Below are 23148 nucleotides of genomic sequence, written 5' to 3'. Positions count from 1 at the left end.
TTTGAGCTCTACAGAATATAAGGATCTACAGAAAAAAAACTCAAATTACATTATAAAAACATAAGGAAGTTGATTTACAGCCAGAACATTATAGGATATGAATTATTTTCTAGTACAACGTTGGCTGTAATTGACATTGCATTGAAGTTGAAACATAGCTAGTGATGCATGATGCACAATTGAGTGGACAGATGATTAATCTGTAATTTCCTCCAAACATAAAATCAAAACTTGGAAAATCTTTACATAATATGCACCTTAGACGTTACTTAATGTAATTATATTTTTTTAACCTGCAATGGTATCTTTTTATAGAAGGTAGGAACCGAAATAGCCAAGGTGTTTGGTCTTTCTCCCTGTCTGTCGGCCATCTTGGTTTCACTGACTACTTTTTCCATTACAATGACCACCCAATGGGATTTGTTTATATGGGATGATGCAATAGCTTCCACTAGAGTGGATTATATGCAGCAGTGCCCAAAATTGCAGGCATATATGGAGGAAAAAACACTTTTAAACAGCTGTACACAGTAGTGACCTCTATGCATGAAAGGGTTGTGGATTTATGTCTCCAATTCTGTAACTACTGCTGTCTTTAGACAACCTGCCCCTTTCTTAATATATTAAAAATGCTTTCACACACATACAAACCCAGAAACAGTCAAATAAAAATAAAACACGTGAACCACAAATTCCAAGTTTAAATTAGAGAATTTATAATTTTTCTAATGTGGAAAAAGCCTTTGACAAAATCCTGCAATTTTAATTTATTAACTTTTTCAGTTCAAATACAGACATGAAACATGATCTTCTTAAACATAATGATCTGTTATTCTAATGTACAACGAAACCTACAGCAAATTAGCTGCCAGACTACACATACACATCTGTTATGCTACCTGTGAAGCCATTCCTTAACATTTTGTGTCCTCTTTGTTAGTGTGCAGTCATTTTAGCAATAGATTCAGAAATACAGCATGAATAAAAGCACCAGTGTACCTCCATCTTTGCATGGAGATGATTTGCTCCTCTATGGAGAGGAAGCTTTAGATCCATCGTTACCCATTTCACTCTTTTTCCCTTCAACTGTCTTTAATTATAAAAAGAGTTTCCAGAGCTCACGCCGTGACTGGAGCAAATTAACAAACAAATAAGGATGAGTTGAGAAAAGTGCAACCACACAGTATCAGACTATATCAATTTGAACAGCTGCAGAGCTGCAGCCTTCACGAGGCCTTCAGCTCATCCTCCAGTTCATCCTCCAGTTCATCCTCCAGTTCATCCTCCAGTTCGTCCTCCTGTTTGTCCTCCTGTTCCTCTCAAAACAAAAGCACCTGTTAAAAAGTAGAAAATCCCAGTAACTGTATATATACAGGTATATATGAAAGGATCTGTGACAGATCTGCAGCAGATTACAGTATGTGGGTTGATTCTCAGGGTTTTCAACTTCCAGACATGGCACCGACGTCCTGTATTAGACGACTGAGCCATCGCAGATTGTACGTTTGCCACAGTGACACAGTGACTGCTCCAGGCCGTGACAGTCTGAAACGACTCTCTTTGGTGCAGTGTGTACGGTCGATGCAGCAATGAGTTGATGGTGGATGTTGTTTACTTTGTGTTTGCTTGCTTGTGCACCTGTTTATTCACCTCCTATCCCTCTGTCTGCCTGCATTGCATTTCCCTTTCAGTCCGTCTGTTTAGGTCTGTGTCAGTAATATCTGTTGAGGCTTTGGGTGACGGTACTGATGTCAGGTTGGCCGTTCATCCAGATCTCTCGGAGAATCCTCTCCCGCTCTTCTAGCCTCTGGGCCCGGTCCAGCTCTGATGACACACACAAAGAAAGATGCTGAGGCAAACATTCACTGTTGAGTCACATAACCATCAACCTCGAGTTCTATTCATTATTTTATCTTGATGCGCTCACACGTAAGAATATGCCTGACAGCCCAGCATTTAATCCTTCATTAGGATAAAGTCCTAAACATGGGAACTGCACAAGGTGATTTAACTTCTTAACATTTTACATGTCACTGTTTCAGTTGCTCTAAAACACGTGACATCTGTAACAGTTTTGTTTTGTTTTGTTTTTCAAATTTCTCAAGTACTCATGTACAAGTAAAGTACATTTTGTAACACACATTCCAACATTACAAGTTTAAAAGATCAGATCACAACATTTAAAGATGTCGCTTGACTCCAGTTGTCAGGATCTTGTTCTTGATATGTGCTGTGAGTCTGTGTTTGTTGTGTGTTTTTTGTGTGATAGTTACCCTCAGCTGACGTGAACATGGTGGCGTGCAGCAGCGCCCTCTCGAAGCGTCTGCGTCTCCGTGCTGACAGGTCAGACGTGTCATCCCAGTCCTCTGACTCGCTGTCCCCAGTGGGCCCAGTCCCCCCAGAGGCAACAACAGCAGTCTGATCCGGGTCACTGTCTCCGAGTTGACGGTGGGGACAGTTGGGATTGCGACGATGATGACGGTGATGATGGTGATGATGATGTTTGTTCCTGTGGCGATGTTGAGGATTGTTGCTGTTGCCATAGTGGCAGTCAGCTCGACAGTGTATCTGGAAGACGATGGCGCAGAGGGTGACGAGAAGGCCAACACACACGCCACCAAGGAACACCAGGGCTGTCCTCTCAGGCTGGTCTGTGAGAGAGGACGGAGAAATCAATAAATTAATGGAAGTTTACAGGCATATTTAAAGATGTCGGCTGTTGATTCTTCTCACTTTGGATCCAGGTCTTTGTCCTTCTGGTCTTTACAAGCCCTGTTGCTTCAGTGTCACTTTCTTTTTTCATAGCCTTTGTGTTAGTGGATCCTCCTCTACCTGCCTGTCTTCTACCTATTTACTTCTTACCTGGATGCCACTAGTAAGACACTTTGCTTTGACAGGTGTTAGGTGTAACGCATTGCTCTGTTGCTCAAAGTTTGGTCCTGGCATTTATGGGGATGTTATTTACTGACCTACTAACTTTTTTGCTGATCAGACAAACCACTCCTTGATCCCCTCAGCCCCAGCAACAAACCTCCCTGATGGCCGTACCCAGCATGGCAATGCGCCTTGCCACGCCACAAAAACTGCTCAGGAATGGCAGGACACCTGGAAAATCGAATCTCATCCTGGTGAGTCAAAGCTGTTTTGTTCAAACAAGGCGTCAACATTACTGGGCAGCTGGTTTTAATGTTTTGGCTGATCACTCCAATCTTTTCTTTATCAAAGCAAAAGAGTTAAATGCTACCAACAGTCATAGCCATGGTGTTTTTTTTCTCAATACCGTACCTGCAATGAAGGTGTACGCCGCCAGTATGTTGCTAAGCAACGCCATCTCCTGGGAGACCACCGTCACCTCGATATTGGGGCTTCCCGTCGCTGGAGCGCTCATGATTTCACAGTCAGATGAGGTTCTTCTATTCTCACACAGAGGTCGGTTCAGTTTCTGGAGACTCCCCTGGAGTGTGAGGACAGAAATTATGAGAGACGGAGAGATACATAAGTACCACTAAACAAACAAGAAACGCATACAGTTCATTCAAGCAACCTCATAACACATTACACAAAAGGTCAGGGATTAGAAAAAAATGGCGAAATGTTTCTTTTAATGCGATTTGTAAAAGACATTTAAGAAGGGTTTTTAAGATAGTGGTGCTTCCCACCTTATTCAATGCCCAAGGTGCATAAGAAGAGAAAGTGGAAACTCTGAATACATCGTGGAGCACATAAAGCCTTTCCACATGTTACTGTTAAATAAATGATACACTCATACTCTACTCTACTGTCTGCTCTTGTATAAAATGCATTACCATTTTTTTTTTTTTTTTACTATTTATAAATAACTGAATCATGTCTTTTATAGAGACAACCTGGCGTGATCAAACTATCATTTGACAAATTAAAGGTAATCATAGAGTGCTTTGGAAACTATGAAGCTTTACCCAGTAATCTATACGTCTGTCCCAATCTTCACCGTCATTATCAACATGCCTGGGCTGTTTTCCTGCAGGCCCCAGAAGACAAACAACAATGAAGCATTCATGCCTCGTAAAAATCAGCTCAGCACACACAAACATAAACACACACACACCTTATAAAATGTTATAACCTTCTGGTGGAAGGAGGGTGGAGGGAGAGAACAAGCCTAGGTTACATCTGCATGGTTGAAACACTCAGACAAACTGAATTCGTAGCATGAAACTGATTCTTACAAGATCTTCCCCAAACAGTGCCTTGTATAAACAGAGCACATAAAATCTATGGCTATAGATGGAAATACTGTCGACTTACTCAACCACTAGGCGGCAACAAACAGTCACCAGTGTAGCTGCCAAGTTGAACATATGGTGATCAGCCAAAACATTGTGACCACTGTGAGAAAACAACTCAGGCGCGTTCAAGTAAATAACATCGACCATCTTCAGAGTCAGAGTCAGCTCTGACATATGCACAACACATACACAGGATTCAAATTTCTTTCCTCCAAGGCATACGATGCAATGACTCAAACATGAAATGTTCTACTGGGAAACTTTTGGTCCTGTCATACATGTGGTTATTACTTATGTACCACACACATAGGCTGATGTTGAGAAGACAGCTATGTTTTTTATTGTTTTTAAAAATGTCCCTGTACATAAAACATCTAATGCACAAAAATTACTCTATGTTGTAAAGCTGTCCATCGAGCAGAAATGTGACACTGATTATGCATACATGGACATTTATTTGCTTGTTTTATGGACATGTTAGCTTCAAACAGAGTTTACTGTCTACACTGGTTAACAGCACCCAGTATATCTCATTTTAGAGAGATGATGAACTAGTCATGAAAAAAGATTATATACGATATGTATAAAACCATATTTCTGCTACAGTACATACATATTTGCTCTTCATTATCCATGTCACAAAACATTTTGACTTTGCTCGAACTAATTTGTTTTGAAAGGTCACAACGTAATTCTTTTTTGAGCCTTTGCGTGTTCCTTCAGATGTGATGCTGCGTTCATTTAAAAATGTCATGATGCGGTTTCACTGCTGTGCTGCTCCAAAAATAAACGCTAATAAAAGATAACGCTAATTAGCAGCCATTGCTCAATATATTTGCAGTGTGTGTGTAAATGTGTAGCACAAGTGTGCTCATGTTATTGTTGCTCTCCTGGGTTCCCAAACACTCACATCCTGCAAACATTCACAGTCCAACATCCACAGAGTCAAGACAGATTGTTCTTTTTATCTGCAAGACCGATCTGCAAAACACTTGTGTAGAACAATAATCTGCACATGAGTGACACTTAAATCTGAACTGTGCTCGAAGCACAGCTCTCTAATTACACAGAAAATCTGCAAAGCTCCTCAGCAACACTGACTTTCTTTCCTGGCATTTCATAATGTTGATCTTCTCCCAAATAAAATCAAGCTGTGTGGATGTGAGCATTAATCCTCTTATGAAAGTGCAGACAGAGTGGTGCTGGGTGAAGGGGACACAGACAATTATTTTCTCCTTTTGCAGAACTTTTTGTAATCTCATAAATGTGTCAATTTCCCCAGCCGACAGCTTTGAACACATCTCATTGCATGTTGTTACATGAGCTTTGAGCTTTATCCCATTAAAACCCTTTATTAATGTGCAAACACATCAAATGACTTCATGACGGCAGAGCGGCCTTCGTAACAAACAACAGGAAAAGATATCACACTAGGTCTTTAAAAAATTAATGAAAGAGTCTTTTGAGTCTAAAACTGCACGTATAAAATGCCTGAACCTGAACACTATACACTCAGGCTGTGATGCGGTGAACGCATGGTACAAGATTAAAGGTGGACGTATAAATAATGGATGATGCTCTCAGGGACAATCAAACTGGCCTAATTCCTGAGTATGTTTTCAGCTGTAAAGACACAGAAACAAAGAACTCTTGACCTGTAAACAAACCAAATAATACACTGGAGAACAAATACGCATCTTATCTTTCACATTTTTGAAAACAAAAAGGGCCCAGCAAGATGAATTTGTGTCCTGTCATTACTCGTTCATTAGCACAAAAAAACAAAACACTTTGGGGCTGTAATTAAGTTACAAAACTAGCTAAACTCTCCAAAATAGCAAAAAGAGCAGAAGGAAAACACACAACAACAAACTGCATGACATTGCAGGTCGACCAAACACAACCAAATACAACACAGCCTCCAAGCACTTCTAAATTCACTGACTGTCAGGGTCATTTTGTTGTGTTGTGTGTAAATGCTGCAGGACGTGACTGCCCTTCTTTGCCTGACTCTCCCGCTTACTCTCTAAATCTATCTTTGGATTTCACAATTTGGGTTACAGCAAAAAGCATGTCATTGTGCCATCACAAATAATGTATAATGTACCAGTGTTTTTGCATGTGTCCCTGAGAACAGACTTTATTCTTTGGCTTCGTGAAGTAACTGCTTCTATGAACCAGAGGAACAGAGACTAGATGTTCATCAGTGTCACAGCAGGTAAGTGTTGGAGAAAAAAAATCTGCTTTAATTTACTATCAGGCAGCTGAACATCACAGTTACATAATGACATTAGTATGAGATTATTGGCCTGCAGCCATCTCATTACAGCCAGTCACAGTCTGTTCAGCAGTCTAGACAACAGGAGCTGTTTACACCGAATACACATGCAAGTCTATCTATCTATCTATCTATCTATCTATCTATCTATCTATCTATCTATCTATCTATCTATCTATCTATCTATCTATCTATCTATCTATCTATCTTGCAGATAAAATTGTATAAAAAATACAACTTTAAAGCAACAATTTACTTATTAAATTACATACTATTTGTGTACTTTCAGGTATATGTGCTGCATTCTAGGGAAAATGAAAATGACCATAAAATAACCTAAATTCAGACCAATTCATTTTAATCTGCAAGATTAAAATGAATTGGTCACATTTAGCCTGTTCCCAGTATTTATGCTAAGCTAAGATAAGCTAACCATCGGTTGGTCATAGATTCATAATAACTACGAAGCCATGCGTGTGGTACAGGTCCTCTTACTAAATTCTACCTTTGCCTCATGTGCATTCATAAATAAGGTCTGTAAGAATGAGGCCTCCTGTGGTATTTATATTCACTCACAGGGTTAGAGTTCAATAGTTGTAACATCATGTTTCCTCAGATTTTCAGAAAGGTTGGAGATGGAAGTCTAGAGTGTTCCTCATAATTTAATAACACGTCAGGGGAAAATGATTTTTATTGTTTCATTATGTCGTTGGCTTACTCAACTGTTTCTGATGGGAAACTGGCTTCAAGACTGCAAGATTCGCAACACGGCTGATCCAACGACAAGCATTTTATGTGCATGGTTTCCCACACCATTACCACGAGCTCCCAAGTTCCTTTTAAAGGCAGCAAAAAAAAAAAAAAAAAAAAAAAAAACTTCAACAATGAGAAATATCAAGTCTGGCTGATTAAACAACACATATCTAAGAGCACATCTAAATACAGAACTAATGCAGAATAAAGAAATATGAATGAAATATAGTTTAATCATTCACATAGTTCGGTTACATAAGGACAGAATTTATTCCGCTCTGACAGATTAGATAAACATGTTAACTGGCATGGTTTACATGTCGGTAGGTGTATGTAGATGAGTCTGAACAGAGCTGAGTTAGTTCTTCCCGTTGCTTCCAGTCATCGTACTAATACTTCTGGCTGAAGTTTCATGTTTACTTAGTGGTTTTAAACAGGGTTTAAACTACATGAAGTAATGAATGGTCAAGTTTATTGCACTGAGATTATTCAGAAAAAATAAAACAGCCAAAGAGAAGAATGGACAAAAAGACTTTCCTTTCCCACATATTGAGTGTCACAGTCTAGTCCGGTTGTTTATATGAATGAAGAAACTGGAACAAAGTGGAGGTAACACTTTCCCGTCCTCCTTTGTTTTTCCTCTCAATTCCCTGAGTCTGTGCAGTCTGGTATGTGGCACAATAGCCCTTTGTCTTTTTGCATGTGGTTTAGCAAACTACATAGCTCCCAGGATAGTTTCAGCTGCGATGCAGCGGCTCTCCTCACACATATCCTCCACCTCATCACACTTTTAGTGTAGTTTCTCCCTCTGTGTGCGTCTGCTAATGCTGATCTAGTGTGACACTGGCCTTTCCCTCTCCTGCTGCACCGCAACTGTCTAACGTGACCTGCAGAGAGAGGAGAGGCAGCACACAGGTTTAGAAAATACGGAACAAGACAGAACTAGAGCACGACAGGGTGAGGATGGGTGAGAGGGAGACAGTGGAGGAAAATAAAGTAAACCAGGAAAGACGGAGCGTAGATTCTCTGTAAAATACTACACTACATAAAGTCACCACCATCATCAGCAGACAAACAACAACAGCACAATCATCACATGAAAACAAGATGTTCATACTTACATCTGATTAATGCCAGGTTCCCATCTGGTGCGCCTCCTCCTCTTGTGTCCTCTCCTCTCCTCTCATCTTCTCTTTCTCCTCCTCCTCTCTTTCCACCTCTCCCCCTTTCTCTCTGCTCTGGTTTACTCCTCTTTCCTCCTCCACTCTCTGCGCTCTGGTCTCTCCTCCCCTTCCCTCCGTTCCCTATTATCTCCTCTCAGCTCTTTGCCTTCCCCTCAAAGAAAACCAAAAGAGCACAAAGAGTACAATTATACGTATAAATCTCCTCTGTGCTCCCACAGTTGTCAGACAGGCCCGCAAGCCTCCGTCTCCTCTTCACTTTCTTACGTAGATACAGATTAGAAACGTCAGTCATTCTCCTTTCTTCTCCTCAGTACTTCTGTCTCTGATGCACAAGCAGCAGGAGAAGGAGGAGGAGGAGGAGGAGGCACGGTGCTCCGACTGTTTCCCAGAGTGCAGCTGTCCGTTTTTCCATGTCAGTTTTTCCAGGTTATTTTCCAGACAGGGAGACAGAGGTCAGCTCCCGAGGGCACAGATGGGACACGAGAGACCTCGACAGGTCGGCCGAAGCTCCCTCTGCCAAGTGCCTGCATCCCCTTCCCTCTGTGTCACACTACTAGGATACACGCTCACACACATGCATAGTTATAAATGCAGACTCGCTGCCTCTCCTCTCTGTCTGCCGTGCACATCAGAGGGAGGAGAGAGGCTGTGAGGAGAGAGGGAGGGACTCTGTGACAGCGAAGCAGGGAGCATACCTTGTGCAAATACATCAAATTAATATTTTATCTGTTGAAATATCTAAAAATCATAGATGCAATGAAATAGCGCATCTCATTCGCCTGTGTTTGGGAACTGATCTTCTTGCTGCAGATGTGGTTGAGCAAATTCACATAAAGTCAGTTACACAGAAGCTGTTTTTGTTGTTGGCGCGTGGATCAGCGATTTGATCTTCGAGGCAGAATGGGACCGATGTTTCAGAGCTGAATCAACAACTTTAAAAATCATATACTGTTTATGAAAAATTTATCAGCCAACCTGTCATCTTGGCAGGTTATTTTTGCGCTGATGTTATGCAACAAGAAAAGCCCATAAACCCTCCTGACTGTGGCTGGGGGCTGACAGACTTTTTTTTTTTAGGGAAACAGCTCTCAACAGGTATGGGAGGAAAACAACAAGCCCAACAAGTCCTGAAAAATACTTTTCCTAAACTTGCTTCTAGGAAGAGTATGTGTTGCTGGAAGTAGATCTGTCAAATCAATGATAGCAGTGCTATGAACTGAACTTCCCTTCAATAAACATGGATCACCTCTGATCCTCATCTATCTAGAAGCTAAACACTTAAAAATTATAGACTCCTCTTACTGCAAAACCATCCAACACACCCTTTTAATCCCGGAGGTGCACTTCAGCTGTCAGTATTACTTCTACTTGTGCTGCATGCCTGCACACACTGTCATCCTGAAGGCTATGCCGCTGCTTGTAGCCGCTGAGAACATTTTAAAACCCCCACCTGCATCATGTTTCCTTGTGGAAACTTTACCATAACATGGACTGAAATTAATGCTGCGCTTTGAGCTAAATGGTGGTGTCGTCAGCTCATAGTTTCAAGCCGAAAAACCACCAAAATGCAGTTCAGTCAAAGCACGGACCTCATCCAGCAACACATGGCAGCAGCCAGTCACCATAGGTACTCACATTTAGGAACTACAGAGTCACACACACACAAGTTTGTATGTTTTGCTTTGTGAGGACAGTCATTAACCCTTAATCTATCCATGCCCAAACGGTTACGTTTAAGGTCTGAACCCTCAAACAGACTTGTAAGGAAGTGAGGACCGGCCAAAATGTCCTCACTCCGATGGTGTAAAGCTGGTCCTCATAAAGATGTAGACCTGTAGAAGAACATACGGACAATTCCAGTTTGGATTTTGTTCACCTGCCATCTTAATTTTTACTTGCAAATCTGGCAAGTAAAACATCTGCCAATCTGGCAACACTGCTAATGGTAACACCCTTTGTTTAGCATGTTAAACACAACTTCAAGCTAGAATGATAGGATGGCATTAGTTGTTGTTGTCTTTTTGTTATGAACCTAAATATTAGGCAAAATGAGAGATGGCAAACAGAGATGGCTGCAACCAGACAAATTAACAGGGATCGATAAGTTCATCCTCCTGAAGCAAACATGAAAACCTGAACCAGATCGACATTAATATCACAGGTCATGACAAACACAAACATGGCTTCACTCGTGTTTGTGTTTGGAACAAAGACATGGCCTGACCATAGACTGTGTGTAAATAAATAAGGACGACCAGCCCCTCAGAAGTGAAGTCAAAGCATGTTGAGCTCCCCTGGTGACAGGCTGGAGTAAAGGTCATGTTATGTGACATGAAATGAACCACACAAAATCTCCAAGTAACCATTAAATGATCCTTTTTTTCACCCCAAAGATGGTTTCTGTTATTTTATGTCTTTAATATCACGTTATCGAATATAGTTATTTGATGTTATAAATACAGGAAGTCACATCAAGACGGATCTGAGAGCAGTGGATGCAGAGTCACAGAGTTTCCTTTGCAGGGTTTCCTGCAGATAATGGGGATGTAGTGTTGACAGTGTTACACATCTGCTTTCGATCGTTTAAATTTGTGTTTCATAAGATAATCAGAAATGTTACATTGCAGTATGTCGTAAGTTATTACCTAGCTAACACAACAAGTAGTCTAACGTGACAAAGGTAGAAAACATTTCATGCCTCTAATTTGACAAAATAAATGAAAGAGACAATTGAAAACAATCCAAATATCACTGGAATACAGGAAAAATGTGATTAGAAAACAAACATACACAAGCATAGTGCATCTATTTCTGCACCTCCTGCTCAGATTGATAAAATATTAACTCTCATAACGCTGCACTGTGTTTTCTGGGAGGAATTGTTGTCAGTCATCAGCTCTGAAACAGCGAGGGACAGGTCTTGTATGTTTCAGATGCAGAGTGGGAGCCTGCAGCAGTACAGGCTTCACTCCACTGGTATTTCACTTTATTATTCATGACCGTGAGGTGCGTTTGAACAGTGAGGTGAGGCTGCAGGTCAGTGTAGCCAACCTTTTTACAGAATACTGAATAAAACAGCGTTTGTCTCCTGATGGATGAATGTAATCAGTATCTGTTGATGCATAATGCGAATGAAAAATAATAATCAGACTGAACTACAGGTGTCTCAGCATTACCTGTTCTCCCTGTTTACCGTGGTAAATGATATTTACTAAGATCATATTATAAATCGATAATAAATTACAACTGGAACTAATTTCAGCTCTGGATTAAAATGTTTTTATCAACCTTTATTGCTTTATTGCAATGGACAAATATCACCTAGAGTAGCAGTGTGTGCTTCTAATAAGGCTAAAAATGTGTAAAAAAAAAAAAAAAAAATGTTGTATGAGCTCATTGCTGACTGAGACCGCCTGCTGTTTGGTGCTGGGCATTATTGGAAAAGTTGCCTACAAAAGTAACATTGATGTGCATTGAAGTACAACAGCCAAACGAAATGAAAGGTACCACTTGACAGAGTGGGAGGGAACTGCAGAGTCAGATGGGTTCATCACAAATCACCACAAAGAGTGCATGGCCTGACTTTGTCTGTAGGTTGGCTTTTATGTGGACTTTCGCTCTCCTGTCCGTGTTGCTACAGGCCAACTTCACTCGGTGCGTGGAACACACACCTCTCATTATTTTTGAGTCCTCTTTGTGTATGAATTCGTGTGTATGTGTGTTACATAAGACAGCTGTTCATGTGGCCATAATCAAATCATTCCCATGACTAAGTCAAGTGGAACTGAGGGCCTCTCAGACTCATCCTCTATGCACATGTCTCTCTCTCTGTCTCTCTCTACTCTTTCCGTGCCTCCATGTGTCTTTCTTTCCCTCTGCCTCTAAACTGCTCTCTCCTTCTGCTCTCCTGCACTTTTCTTACTTTATCTCACCCTCGAGCTGTCTCCTCTTATTCTTCCTCCTCTGCTTCTCATTTTCTATTTCTCTTTTGTCTGCATCTACATTTACTGTAGCTTGTTTAAGGGGGAAAATAACGTATAGATGGGTTTGATGAGTAGATGCTCTCTTAGCTCTGTTTTGGTCTCCACCAGTCCTTGAATGAACTATCAGGCTCTTTGCTGCTTAGCTTAACACACAAGACAGTGCTAAAGTCTAACCAGCACCTGCTGTGGTTTAAGGAGATATATCAAAAGTTATGTAATGTTGTATTCTTAACGATGTCTCCATTCGTGTACAATCACCTGTTCCTACCTCAGCTACAATGAGTCATTCTTGTCTTCATACGGTGGAGGTCATCTTCCATGGTTTCAGTCTCTGTAACTTCAATGATAACTGTGCAGAGGGTTAATCTTTACTGTACTCATTCATTTACATTTTATAAATTCCTGACGTTTCTCTGTGACGGATCTAGAGTTTGCTCTGTCATATTTAGCTGCTGTTGCATGTTCTAATCATTGTCTGTATATACTATGGACAAACCCATCGTGACATCACCCACTGGATTCTGAACCTCAAAAAACAAGTCTGAAGTGGGCAGAGCCCATGGTCGTCATGTCGGATGAGATTTACATACTCCAAATATGGATATAGGGGGTCATGTCAGTCGTTGAGACCCGCCCACCCAACTCTCTGCTACCTGTTAGCTCAGGCTACCGCGGGAACAACCTTAATTATGCAGTATTTTAAACCTTAATAAAAAAAAATAAATCAATGAGTTAGAAAAAAAATCCCACCCCTGTGCAGTCGTCATGAATAGTGAAATAAACCATTGAGACCAAAATCGTTTTTTGTTCCAGGCTGTAAACATGATGCCTTAAAGTTTGGCTTTTTAAAACATGGGGGTCTATGGGGATTTGCTACCTTTTGGAGCCTCAAGCGGCCACTCAGAGACCTACATTTTTTTGCACTTCTTCATGGGCTTCATTGTTCAGCCCTGTAGGTTGCAGCAACCTTAGACAGGGAAGGTTGAGGGTTAACTAGCCAGGTAAGTGCAGTCTGCAACCTCTCCACTAGATGCCACTAAATCCTAAACATGGGTCCTTTAAAAAAAAACATCATTCAAATTTTAGACACCGTTACTAAATACAAATGTTGATGGTAGAGTTTATTATCTGCTTTAAAACGGAATTGATTGACAGATGTTCCCAGTGGTTCATCTGTGACCCATTAGTTACCAACAGCTACATCTTCACTACTTCGAATCCATTACGAACGCTACAGAAGGTTAAATTCAGCTGACTCCTTGGGCTCGGTTGCACAGCTGTGTGTGTTGCCATCAGCCATCACAGAGCCACTGAGTGTACTTACGTAATGCTGCTCCTGTGGCCCCAGAGTCAGTGGAGGGTGAAGAAGGACTTAATGAGGTCTATTGGTGCGCACTGGCAACCCCACGCTGAACTTCACTGAGGCTGGACACTGACAAAAATCAAAAGGAAAATCCTCGTAATAAAATATGTTGGAAATATGTTTGGTCTTACGACACCTTCATTTGAATATTTACTGCATTGCAAATAGTAGTAGCACCGCAGAGCGAGACATGTTTATGCCTAATTTAGTTGAACTGACTTTCTCTGCACTGCTTTTAAAAATGGCTTTATCAAGATTACTGTGCATTTACACCACACAAAATAGTAGTGTTGTAATTATGTACAAAGGATGCAGCAGTGTGTTTCAAGCAGGGACAACTGGATCTTTCACTTCAAACTTATGTCTTTAAGGAGGCAATAATTTGACAGTTTGTTTATTTTTAATGCCTTTAATTTGCCTTAAGAAACCCTGATTCAGAGAGTGACACGCAGAGGCCAAAGTGAGTACAGACAGCAGGTTACAGACTCCAGCCTGATCAGCAGTGTACAGACAGTCTGGGTTAGTGAAGCCATAAACTCAGCTAGCACAGCAGCAGTCAATGCAGAGGGCTGCGGGAAATACTATGTAACACAAAAGACAAACTCAAACACCCCTACACAGACCAGACAGGGAGTCTGGTGTCTTTCCACAAAATCAAAATCACATAAAATGTTAATAAAGGACTTAAAAACAAGGTGTTGAATGAATAAGACGAATATAATGTACGCAAGAGCAAAAAAAACAAAAAACTAAACAAAATAAAAACAGCAGGCCAAAGAAAAAGACTAGTGACCTAGTCTACTTACAGTATAACTCAATGTTCAAGAGGTTGAACCAGCTTTGAAAACAGTATCGACGTTTTAATAGCTGAAGCCACTCACGTTTAAAGGAAACCCAGTGAATACAAACTAATTATCCAAGATGACACAGCAGAGGCAGGCGCTCCAAACCTTTGGATAGTCACACGCATAAATTAAGAAATAAATACTTTTTATATCCAGAGCACCCAGCAGACTCTAAAACTTAGGAAGCGAACAGGACATGGAGCAAAAACAACAGAGAAGGTGCCATAAAGTCAGCCTACAACACAAACACACTGCTACTACAGCCTATATGTTATGAAGCTTTCATGGCGGATGCATATAAAGGGCTATATTTGATGCAACAGAGATGGATAATATTGCCGTCAGTGAGTCAGAGCCTGGAGAAAGACGCCGAACATACGTCTGACAGGGTGAAGGTGTAAAGAAATTTAGAAAATACTGTTTAATATAGCTTACAGTCTGCGACACCTCAAAGTCCTCTCCACCAAAAACAGTAAGACAAGAACAACGGACTCGGCAAGAGAGAGCGATCGACGTGTAGAAGGAAACAGTCACCCTACTTATGTTACAGTCTCACGTTAAAATTACTTGGCTTCAGCTAATTTTGCACAGTAACGTAAAAGCAAAAGAAACCGCCATCAAGTGCAAATTCATCCCAAATAAATCAGAATATTTAAGAAACTGAGATATTTTAAAAGATAAGTTGCATTAAGATCAAAGGTCAAACTCCAAACGCTGCTGCATCAGTATACATCGACATACTTCTGCATTGTAACTTGTTTGAGCATCTTTACAGTTCTACACTTCAAACATATACAAACACAAACACACATACACAAAAAAAAAAAAAAAGCTAAACAAAATAAGTGTTCAGTTTTGTTACAGTCACACAGACTTGACCCAGAATAACGTATCCTGAGATCTTCTGTCTACAGTATTAAACTGACTCCGGACCAAAACATGTCTGAAGCGTTTCATGTCGCTGTCCATCATCTGTCATCTACCGTTTCTGACCTCCTTAATGCCACGGCGAGAAGACCACACTGTGACAGCTCATGATCAGAGACAGCTTAAAAGCAGGGCACTCAAAAGCCATCAGTCAAATCCTCTCAAAAACAAAGAAAAAACTCCAACATATGTATATGCTGACGGTTATGATAAAACACGGGTTACTTTGTCAACTTATTAAATGGCCTTGGTTGAGCAGACTTGGCAAAATGTGAATACTTAAAAAAAAAAAAAAATTAGAAGACACATTTAGTTTTATTGCTTTGGTAGTGCTGTGATTATTGAAACAGGCTTCGTCCAGTTCTAACTTTATCTCCAGGTTGTAAATTATTGCAGATGACCCAGCTCCAGCTTGATGACACACTCCGTCTCCACGGATGAAGAAAACAGACTCTCAGTTTAAATCCTGGACTGGAGCAGACACACTTCCCTTTCCGTTTGGTGTCATCACTAGGAATATATGAGAACTCCGAATGGCGGCTTCAGATGTCGTCACACGAGACGTAATCCCGACTGATGACATCAGAAGAAATATTATTAGCGCTGGTTAATATTTAATTTCTCAAGGTGTGAAGTGTGAAACACAGGTGGCTTTTTGATGTGTCTTCTTTCAGTCCATTTCAAACGTGTATGAGGAAGGGTCCCAGTTAGTTAATGTGAAAACAAGCAGCTTCTCTTATTTGGTTAGTTGTTCTTACTCATATTTCTCCTATTTTAGTTCGTTCTGAGCGTCTATTTATTGGCGAAGAGCTGCAGGTCGAGGCGGACCCACACCTCCCCCGTTGAAACCTCGTGCAGCAGGAGACGACGCGTTACTGGTCCTTTGTTCTCAAACTCTTTCTTTATGGTTGCCACGGGAACCTCCGTCCGACCCAAGAAGTCTAAAATGAGACGAGGAATAAAGAGGGAGACATGTTGGGAGGATCATTCATCATCACGAACATTTGGTTTAACCATCAGTCTGAAATGCACTTTTTTTTCCTTTTTTAATTTTTTTTTAAGTTTAAAACAGAGGTCTTCAACATTTTTCAGGGCAAGGACCCCAAACGGACCAAAAGGACCCCTAACTAAAATACGTTGGATTCATGTTAATGGGTATTTAAAAGAAATTTAAATTTGTGGGGGAAATCTCAAAAATGAATAAAGAATAAAAAAAGTCTAATCAACCAAAGATTTTGCAACACCCCTGCAGTACATCTGCGGGCCCCTGTTGAAGACCAATGGTTTAAAGGTTCAATATTGGAGATTTTAAAAAATATGAGAAGAATTTTGAAAAAATAAATAAATGAATAAATAAACATGCAGCTGACCATCAGGTGAAAATGGGTCTCTCTCAAAGATGGTGATGCAGAGGACGTCCTGGTAGAGGTCTCTGATGTGAAACTGACAGTTGAAGTTCCACTTGGGGTTCAGGGTGTCGTTGAGCGTCCTGGATGTGAAGATCTGAGCTCCCATGGTCACTTCACAGTAGGGGTTACTTTTACCTGGGGGAGGGAACGAGGATGAGACAGGCAAGTGAGCGAGACGAACAAAAGATGAACAGCAAGAACAGCAGGCGTGAGGAGGCACGAAGCGAGTCAGAGAAAATAAAGGAAAACTGTAAAAATGAGGCAGAACATGGGACAGAGGCAGAGGAGGCCCATGACTCAACGTGAAGTGTTTGTTTAGGGGTTATTCCTGCAGCAGGGAGTAAGAGCTGGATCTCTGCACAGCACACAGTGTGTTTATTAGTCCACTGAACTGTAAGCAGAGCTTGTGCAATGAGTGTATTCACACTCACCGTTGGGTTTTCCCGGCTTCAGCTCAGTGGCTTCTAAGATGGTGACGAGGAGTCTGCCGATTCCACTGTTCTTCACAGATCGAGCTGCTAACACAAACACAGACGGATTAAACGATGACTCGAGGTCACCTACGTGGCGTGAATGTGTCCGTCGTGGCGTAGCCACAAACCTTGATAAGCCTTTTCCCTTTTTTTCTTTTCAGTCTCAATAAACTCCTCAGACGCAGCTTTAATCTTCTGAACCCAGGCCGTCCTGAAACGAACACACACAGCATTTGCAACAGTCAACAAATGCACCACATTTCTCTGCATGTACACGTGTGTGTGTGCGCGTGTGTGAGCAGCTACCGTTCATTGATGTTGTCCGTCTTGAGTATGTAGACTCTATCGATGTGTGAGATGTGGAAGACGGGCTCATCGCTGGAAGGATCAGGAAGCTTCACCAGGACCTCGTTTAGCAGCACGGGCTGCAGGAAACAAAAGATGACGTGGTGTCATGCGTGAAAATACACAAGTAACATTATAACCGACACCTTCTGAAAGTCTCATGCTTTCTCAAAGAAAGACACTTCTGCTTTGTGCATGTGGGTGTCTGTGTTTCTGTCTTACCGGTTTGTACATCTTAAGCTGTACGTTATTCCTGTTGCTGAACAGTTTATCAGGCCCAGACGACGCGAACTGTTTTGCCGCATGAGTTAAAAGCAAGAAGTCGTTGAAGAGGAAAGCCCAAAGTTCCTTGTTGCCCTTTGCTTTGTGCATCTGAAAACAAAGAAAGAGTTCAGGATCAAGAGGTTTAATCTAAGTATTTAACTCAGATATATCACCAGTGTCTCAGATCCATCTACTGGGAGTCTCTCAGATGAACCAGCTCACTGGTGTCTGAAACTTTCACTCTGTGTCGGAGGTTTTGTAACGGGAAACCACAACATCCCGGGGTCTGACCCAGGAATGTTTCACATTTTATCTCCCAGTACGCTGCACTTTCCTTTTTGGATTTTAAAACATTTATACAGTCAGATGACAAATTGCCTTTTTCTTTAGTAGAGCGAGACTTATCCGCTGACCCTGGTGGTATCCGAGGTGACAGTTTCAGAGAGTGGTACTCACCTTCCCGCTGTGGAGCAGCTTCCTGGGGCCCAAGCAGTTTGTAAGAGAGTTAAAGACTAGATGCTGTGAAAGGAGACAGACAGGAGTTTTCATTGTGTTACTCAGATTCTTACCTCATCACTTTGCACAGTTTATGAGTTTATCAGTCAACAGTGTAACAGCATAAATACCTCGGCAGCTCCATCGCACTGTACGTGGTTCTGAATCCACTCCAGTCTGTCAGAGTTCTCCTTTTCCCTCACACCCTCGTTCACCTGCAAAAGACACAGTACAGACATGTCATTAAAATAAAAAGACAACAAGTTCCTTTTGAATTACAGCAAAAAGAGAATGAGAGAAGAAACAAACCTGTTGACAAAGTTCCTCCGCCCTCTCCAGAGCCTCCTTCAGGGGCCCTCGGTCAGCGTGGCCTTCAGCAGTGCACTCCAGGATCTACACACAAACACACACACATAAATCCACACAGCTGTTAATTACCAATGGGAGACACACAACTACACACTGTAAGGTCAGTATTTCAACTTCACTCAGGAACCGGGTGGCTTACGTTTTTGATGTGAAGTGGGTAGCGTGTGATTCTCTGCATGGGTTTAAGCAGGAAGCTGGACAGAGGCATGCCCTTACACCTGTAGTCCGTGGCGATTTTCTGATGGAAATAAAAGACAACACTGAAAAACACATTCTTGTTTCCATCTTCATTTGTGTGAGAACAAGACACGAGACACATACACAGGCTTCAGAGGGTCAAACGTAAAACTTTCAAGATGACTCCACGTTCCCTCAGCGTGTCACTCCTTCCCCTCCCCCCTACCTTGAGGAAGTCCTTGAAGTCCGGCTCGTTGTCAGTACGGGTCTGGAGCAGTGTGGCGCCGTTGATCTGACAGGAGCAGAAACGAATGTAGGCCTGCATGTGGGACAGCTCTGCGGCAAGGATGTCTCCGATCATCTGCACCGGCATGTTGTCTCCACCCGTCTTCTTACGAACACGCAGTGCTCTGCACAGACACGAATGTAAATACTGGATATTCACATAGACGGTTCTGTATTTTTGTACAGACGGTGTCCACATGAATAATAAATAAACAACAATGCCTTATTTAACAACCTCAGTCAGAACAGACCGGCTCATATGAGCCCCATCCACAGGAAGAGGAATTTTAGTCAAAGGGCGAAGGTTGGTGTGAACATTTACATGAAGTTCAACAGGGAAAAGTAGCATCAAATATCCATGTTAACACTTAATCCCTTCTTTGCCTGGAATAAATAAATTCTTTTTGCCCAAACATAAGTACAGCAGATCTATCCCACACAGCCTTGGCCGTCTTCTTCTGAATTAATGTCTTTTATTTCCAGCAGTTTAAATGCTCCACATTGAACACAATCACATTGTCAATGTTAAAAACGTCCTATTGTGACTTCTGTTTTGTTATCAGATCATTTTAATTGGTGTAAACAGTTAATGTCTGAAACATCTTGTCAAAATGATTTCAGTCGGGTTGAAGAATTGTAATATTTACTTGACAAATTTAGTGTTGCACGCCAGCAGCTCCTTCCAGTTGACAAAGATCATGGACATCTCTGCCTCACTCACACGTCCCGACTCAGACATAGGCCTGTAGAAAACCTAAACACGCACGGACAGGGACAAATACACTAATAAGGTTTGTCACCAGGAGCACATACAGACAGCGTGACACATCTCACACACACAATGGATGTGTAACTAGTTTATACGAGAGGATTTACACAGGGTTTGTGTATGTTACCTCCAGAACTATCTGTAAGTCTTCCACATATCTCTCCTCAGTCTGCATCAGCTCGTGGATGTAACCTTGTCTCTTCTTCTCCTGTGGGCTCAGTGTGTCCAGGCTGTTCAGGTCTGCACACCCTGCAAGAAAGAAAGAGCCAACACACAACAAGATGTTTGTTAAAAAAACAAAACAAAAACTGGCAACTGGCAACTAGCAAGCTGTGTGGCAACACTGACACATTTACTGCCCCCTTCTGGAAGCACTGGGACAGGAAAACATAACAGTCCTTCACAACGCAAATGTTTGAAAATTTATTACAACAAAGGGGAAGGAGACGAATGGACCAAAATGTCGATCAGCAGACTTACCTGCTACAGGATGCCCATTGGACCATCTCTCCATGCAAACTGACTGCTGGTTCCTCTCTGACCCTTTTCTTTCGTCTCCCTGTCTAGCTTCACTCTCATCGTCTGTCTCATCCCAGAGGTTTAGAAAAAGAAACCGGCTTTGTGAAGCCATTAATGTTTTATATTAATATGTGGTTTTATCCTCCAGGTATTCTAGGCGTCTGTCTGTTGAGTCTGGTCGCACTCTGCCACTACTATCTGGTTTGTCTCTTCCTCCTTCGGTGCCGTTATCTTCTCTCTGCTACTAAATCTGTTTGTACCAAAACAGGAAGGGAGATTCTTTCTTTTTCACCCTTGAACACATGTTCAAAGTAGATCTAGCTGTAAACTCTAGTTTTCTGTGTATTGTGCTGCCGATTTAAGTCTGAAAATGTAGTATTTATTTTGCCTATAGTATATTTAGTTCAGACAATTAATGCTCAGTGTGGGTTAAGTTGAGATTTTACCAAAATTACTGATAATCTTGTAAAAAAAAAAAAAAAAAGAAGGAGTTTAACGTCATTGAACTTTAACATTATTTTTTTTGGCAGCAATCTCCAGTTTGACAAGAAATCCATTAGGACTTTAAATTAGAGCTACAGCTTCTACAAAGTATCTGAATTGGTAAAAAAAAAGAGAGACAGTGGACTATCTGACAAAAGCTAGTTCACATTTATCTGTTCATCTTAATCACATGTATCATGTTGACCACATAAACACCAAACACACACGTCAGAGATGACCAAACGCATTAAACAATAATAACTCACTAAAAAGCAACCTTTATTTGTATGTTTTATTTCAGACAATATATTAGACACTCTCTGAAAATAGTGACACCATCTTGTACCATAAATATTCTACATATCTGTCGAGTCACAGCCTCTTTTGCTGTGAACCTTTTGTTCTGCCGTCTATCGCACGTTTACCTGCAGCTTTTTACCTCAGATCTAAACAGACGTGTCTGAATTGAATTGAAAGAAAGAGATTAATAAATGCTCCTGCAGCATTTCACTTTCCCTGCATCAGAGCATCATCAAAACGTCTTGCAGCATTTTCCTACTGTTGACTTGAACAAAATGTATCCTCGATCCTGGCAGCAATCATTACAAAGGTTATTTTTTCCACTGGTGACACTATAAGCAGCAGCAAAACCATGTTCAGTTCATATAAAGTGCAGCAATCATCTTTTATCACCACCCCTGGAGGCAAGGCATGAATCTGTTAATGGCTTTGGAAGAATTCCCCCAAAAGGCGAAGCTCACTTCAAGACGCTGTACTCTCAGTTTGTGTTCAGCTAGTGTCAACAGCAGACCCACTCATGGCTTTTAGACATAACAGACTTTCACTGTGCTTTTCTGTGTGCTCTATAAATGAAGCTAAACAGAAGCTTTTCAAAGGCATGAAACCACAGAACCACTGCAATGGTTATAGTGGTGGAGGAAGGCTACGGTTCTTCTATAAACTTTGGTTTAGCAGAAACTGACTACCACTCACGTTCCTACCATCCTGAGCAAACGTTGAATATATTCTACTTTAAAAATTCAGCAGCACGGACCAAGGCTGTAATCAGGAGCGTCCACTCTTTCCCAAAATATCAAAAGTCCTGAAGAGGAGTGGGATCATCAAGTGGAAAGAAAAAGGTTTAGAAAGTTACATGAACCTTGTCCACTGCGTCTAGAGACGGACACACGTGTGAGGAGTGACAGATAAATAAATAGTGGGCTAGAGAAATGTAGGTAAAAGGAAATAGTGTGAAAGGAAACAGAGGAAGCTGTCAAATTAATGGAGGGGAAACATGCACTGATCAGACATAACATTATGACCACCTTCCTTATATTGTGTGTCTCTTCCCCTTAACCCACAGGACCCAGTCTTCTCCCAGTGCAGCCCACAGACACTGGATCTTTTTGGGATGTAGTGCATTTGGAGGCCAGTGTCATTACTATGGGGTGTGGGTAACTGGTCTAGTCTAGGTGGGTGATACATGTCTAAGTAACATCCACATAAATGCAGGTCCAAAAGCTTCCAAGCAGAACATTGAATCGTCACAAGACGGTTCATTGTTATTCACTTCTGTCAGCGGTCATAATGTTACGCCTGATGAAGTGTCTTGCAAAGAGAAACAAAAGGAAAGAAGGGGGACAAGCCACAGAGAAACCCACTACGGTTCTGCTTCACACACTTTTCAATTCACAACAAGGGTCCAAAGAATCAAGAAGGCACAGTGGCTTTAACAATGAGAGTCATAAGAAAATAGCTTCAAGTTCCAATTCACTCAAAGAGCCACATTTTCAGTTTCTCCTCCAACACCTGTTCCCAGTCTGTGTTTGTCTCACACGTTTCTCACGGTAACATTTGCTCAGTGGGAGAAGTTAGCAGATAAGAGACTCCAGACACTCGGCCCCCGTCAGAGCAGAGTGTGATAGTGGGTCTCTCTGAAGTCAGGAGGAGGAGGAGGAG

General features: G+C 41.4%; 2 protein-coding genes across 6 annotated transcripts in view; both read right to left on the bottom strand.

Moving 5' to 3' along the window:
* Positions 1–704: 704 nt before the first annotated feature.
* On the bottom strand, positions 705–9079 carry eva1a (eva-1 homolog A (C. elegans)). Its single transcript, XM_047580789.1, has 4 exons — positions 8421–9079; positions 3286–3454; positions 2274–2651; positions 705–1824 (listed from the first exon to the last, which is right to left on the bottom strand). Exons 2-4 carry the CDS (start codon positions 3386–3388, stop codon positions 1712–1714), a joined length of 594 nt encoding a protein of 197 aa, XP_047436745.1. The 5' UTR covers positions 3389–3454; positions 8421–9079; the 3' UTR covers positions 705–1711.
* A 5143-nt stretch (positions 9080–14222) lies between these two features.
* The window catches only part of itsn2b (intersectin 2b), a 28595-nt gene continuing 19669 nt past the window's right edge, over positions 14223–23148 (bottom strand). For 4 of the 5 annotated variants that reach the window (XM_047580637.1, XM_047580638.1, XM_047580640.1 and 1 more), the window contains exons 28-40: positions 20315–20436; positions 20066–20172; positions 19360–19543; positions 19096–19194; positions 18897–18980; positions 18719–18802; positions 18549–18611; positions 18051–18200; positions 17790–17908; positions 17612–17694; positions 17442–17528; positions 16972–17145; positions 14223–16542 (exon numbers count right to left, since the gene is read on the bottom strand). In XM_047580637.1, coding sequence (XP_047436593.1) covers positions 16394–16542; positions 16972–17145; positions 17442–17528; positions 17612–17694; positions 17790–17908; positions 18051–18200; positions 18549–18611; positions 18719–18802; positions 18897–18980; positions 19096–19194; positions 19360–19543; positions 20066–20172; positions 20315–20436 — 1505 coding nt within the window. In that variant the 3' untranslated portion in view covers positions 14223–16393. The remainder of the gene's footprint in view (positions 16543–16971; positions 17146–17441; positions 17529–17611; positions 17695–17789; positions 17909–18050; positions 18201–18548; positions 18612–18718; positions 18803–18896; positions 18981–19095; positions 19195–19359; positions 19544–20065; positions 20173–20314; positions 20437–23148) is intronic. The other variant, XM_047580641.1, reaches the window with a different exon arrangement.

The sequence above is a fragment of the Mugil cephalus genome, chromosome 3 (assembly GCF_022458985.1).
Source record: "Mugil cephalus isolate CIBA_MC_2020 chromosome 3, CIBA_Mcephalus_1.1, whole genome shotgun sequence".
Classification (NCBI taxonomy): Eukaryota; Metazoa; Chordata; class Actinopteri; order Mugiliformes; family Mugilidae; genus Mugil; species Mugil cephalus.
This window is presented reverse-complemented; position numbering and strand designations above follow the sequence as displayed.